The 2500-nt window shown below is 42.4% G+C and overlaps 1 protein-coding gene across 1 annotated transcript in view; it reads right to left on the bottom strand.

The window, feature by feature from the left end:
- Positions 1-2500, bottom strand: part of LOC125027837 — a 50776-nt gene that overhangs the window by 25749 nt on the left and 22527 nt on the right. The window contains exons 15-19 of the mRNA XM_047616969.1: positions 2377-2500; positions 2182-2294; positions 1917-2060; positions 1390-1409; positions 851-947 (exon numbers count right to left, since the gene is read on the bottom strand). The exon at positions 2377-2500 is cut by the window's right edge and continues 63 nt beyond it. Coding sequence (XP_047472925.1) covers positions 851-947; positions 1390-1409; positions 1917-2060; positions 2182-2294; positions 2377-2500 — 498 coding nt within the window. The remainder of the gene's footprint in view (positions 1-850; positions 948-1389; positions 1410-1916; positions 2061-2181; positions 2295-2376) is intronic.

The raw sequence follows: 2500 nt of genomic DNA, 5'->3' as shown, positions 1-2500 counted from the left end.
TCTTGGCAAACCTGATGCATACACACACACACACACACACACACACACACACACACACACACACACACATATATATATATATATATATATATATATATATATATATATATATATATGCGTGTGTGTGTGTGTGTGTGTGTGTGCATATACGTATGTGTGTGTATATATATACATAATTATATATATATATGTATGCATGTATGTACACAGACACACACATAGATAGATAGATAGATGTGCGTGTATGTGTGTTTGCACCACAAACTTTGAAAATGGAGATAACAGTTTCGGAATCCTCCTGGATTACATCTTCAGGTCTGAAGAGGAAAGGGAGAGGAGGGGGTATGAAAGAGAGAAAGAAGAGAAGCAGCGGCGTGAACACAGGGCAGGTGAGGACAGACGAATTGAAGCGATGGGAGGTCAGGTCGGAGGAGAGTTTGGACTATGGTAGAAGGTACGCCGCGCCTTGGATAACGCGACCTCGAGAACATGACGTGGGTAGCCCAGTTTAGAGAACGCACGCTGCAGGAAGTCGTTCTCTCCATCCAGGTATTGGGGGTCACAGATGCGGAGGGCGCAGAGGAACAGCGAGGTGGCAACACCTCTTTACATGGAGTGGATGGTACAAGAAGAAGTATATGTACATAACATTGTGCATAGGTTTCCTGGATATGGAGAGAGAGAAGTGGTCAGCAGAGCGATGAACTAGGGTGTCCAAAAAAGGAGTTTGTTGACAATCTTCCATTCCACCTTGAAATGGATGGAAGGAGAGAGAAAGTTCAGCTGCGTCAGGAAACCCGAGAACAGGGCAGGGTCATGAGGCCAGAGAGCAAAAACGTCGTCGGCATACCTCAGCCAAACTGGCGGACTAAGGGAAATGGATGGGAGAAGCTCAGACTCGAAGAACTCCATTAACAGGTTTGTCAGGACTGGAGAAGGAGGAGAGCCTATGGCAACACCGAACGTCTGAGAGTAGAAGCGTTCCTCAAAGGAAAAGGAATTAGATTCACGCAGGCGAAAAAGCAAGAGGGATACATCGGAGGGCAGAGGGAGCTTCCTCTGTCATCAAGCGGGACCTTGGCGAACAGGGAGTCGATATCGCTTGTTGTTGTAGAAGTAGAAGAGACGTGATTTGTTATTGCTCATGTAAACTGCCTCTGATTCATTTATATTTTATAGTATGGCTTTCGACTGATAAACGGAATCAAGTTTATATGGTTTATTTGGACACAGAGAATACATATTTAGTGAGTTTTGTGTTTTGTGTCTCCTGCCTGGAGGGAGCCTGCAATATGTTTTATTTTTTTGTTGTTTTGTGATATAAAGATGAAAAGATAAACAACAAAGTTGCAGAAACATTGATGTTCATTTAGAGCATCAATCGACTACATTGACGAAGATGCCTTTGCCTAGAGTGGCAGAGATACAAGGCTCTGAAGACATAAATGGTTGACAAGCATGAATAACAATGGTGATATGATCAAACGATATCAAATAACAAAGATAAGAATAAAAGTTTCCAATCAGCTTCAGTAACCATGGCGTGTTTGTCCATCGAACAAATATTGCGGTTTGCCAGTTATTTCACTTGCTGATAACTGGGTAATATTATGATATGCTCATGAATCGTAATGCTATGTGATTATAACGTTTGTGGACTTTAATTATAAAAAAAATTCTCTCTCTCTCTCTCTCTCTCTCTCTCTCTCTCTCTCTCTCTCTCTCTCTCTCTCTATCTCTCTCTCTCTCTCTCTCTATATATATATATATATATATATATATATATATATTAGTATATAACTATGCGGTTTACACACACACACACACACACACACACACATACACACACATCCACACACATATATGTCTGTGTCTGTGTGTCGACGACGGCTGCGCTCTATGGTTTCCTCTTCCACTTGTTTGTCGATGGTCTTTTCTGCTTGAGCAGCATGATGTGACCATTTTTTCTGCTCCCATGCTTTGGTGTCAATTCTAAATGCTGTGAGATGGCGCTTGCTGCAGTCTTTATATCTAAATTTCGGTCGTCCGACTCCTCTTGCCTAATTGAGTTCTCCATAGAAGAAAGATTTAGTTATCCAATTGGATGACGTGACCGGTCCATCTGAGCTGGCACTGGGTGTGGATGGCTTCGACACTAGACATGTTTGCAAGGGCTCTCACCTAGGAATTTGAGATCCTCTCTCTCCAGTTGATTTTAAGGAGTTGTCGGAGGTGTGGCATCTGGATTCTCTGTAATCTCTTGATATGACGTCTGTATAGCGTATATATTTCCGCTGAGTAAAGCAGGCAAGAGAACACCACTGCACGGTTCACTTTACACTTCCTTTGGGGATGTATACCTTTACGCTTCCATACTTGCGTTTGCAGTTTAGCAAAGGCTGTTGAAGCTGCACTGATCCCCCTTTTAATTTCCTTATATAGACTGTTGTCTCTGGAGATTGTACTGCCAAGGTAAGTGAAGCTCACCGTTCTAAAGCAA

This window comes from Penaeus chinensis, chromosome 8, assembly GCF_019202785.1.
Source record: "Penaeus chinensis breed Huanghai No. 1 chromosome 8, ASM1920278v2, whole genome shotgun sequence".
In the NCBI taxonomy this organism is placed as follows: domain Eukaryota; kingdom Metazoa; phylum Arthropoda; class Malacostraca; order Decapoda; family Penaeidae; genus Penaeus; species Penaeus chinensis.
Note: the sequence above shows the minus strand (reverse complement) of the source record. Positions and strands in the feature narration are given on the sequence as shown.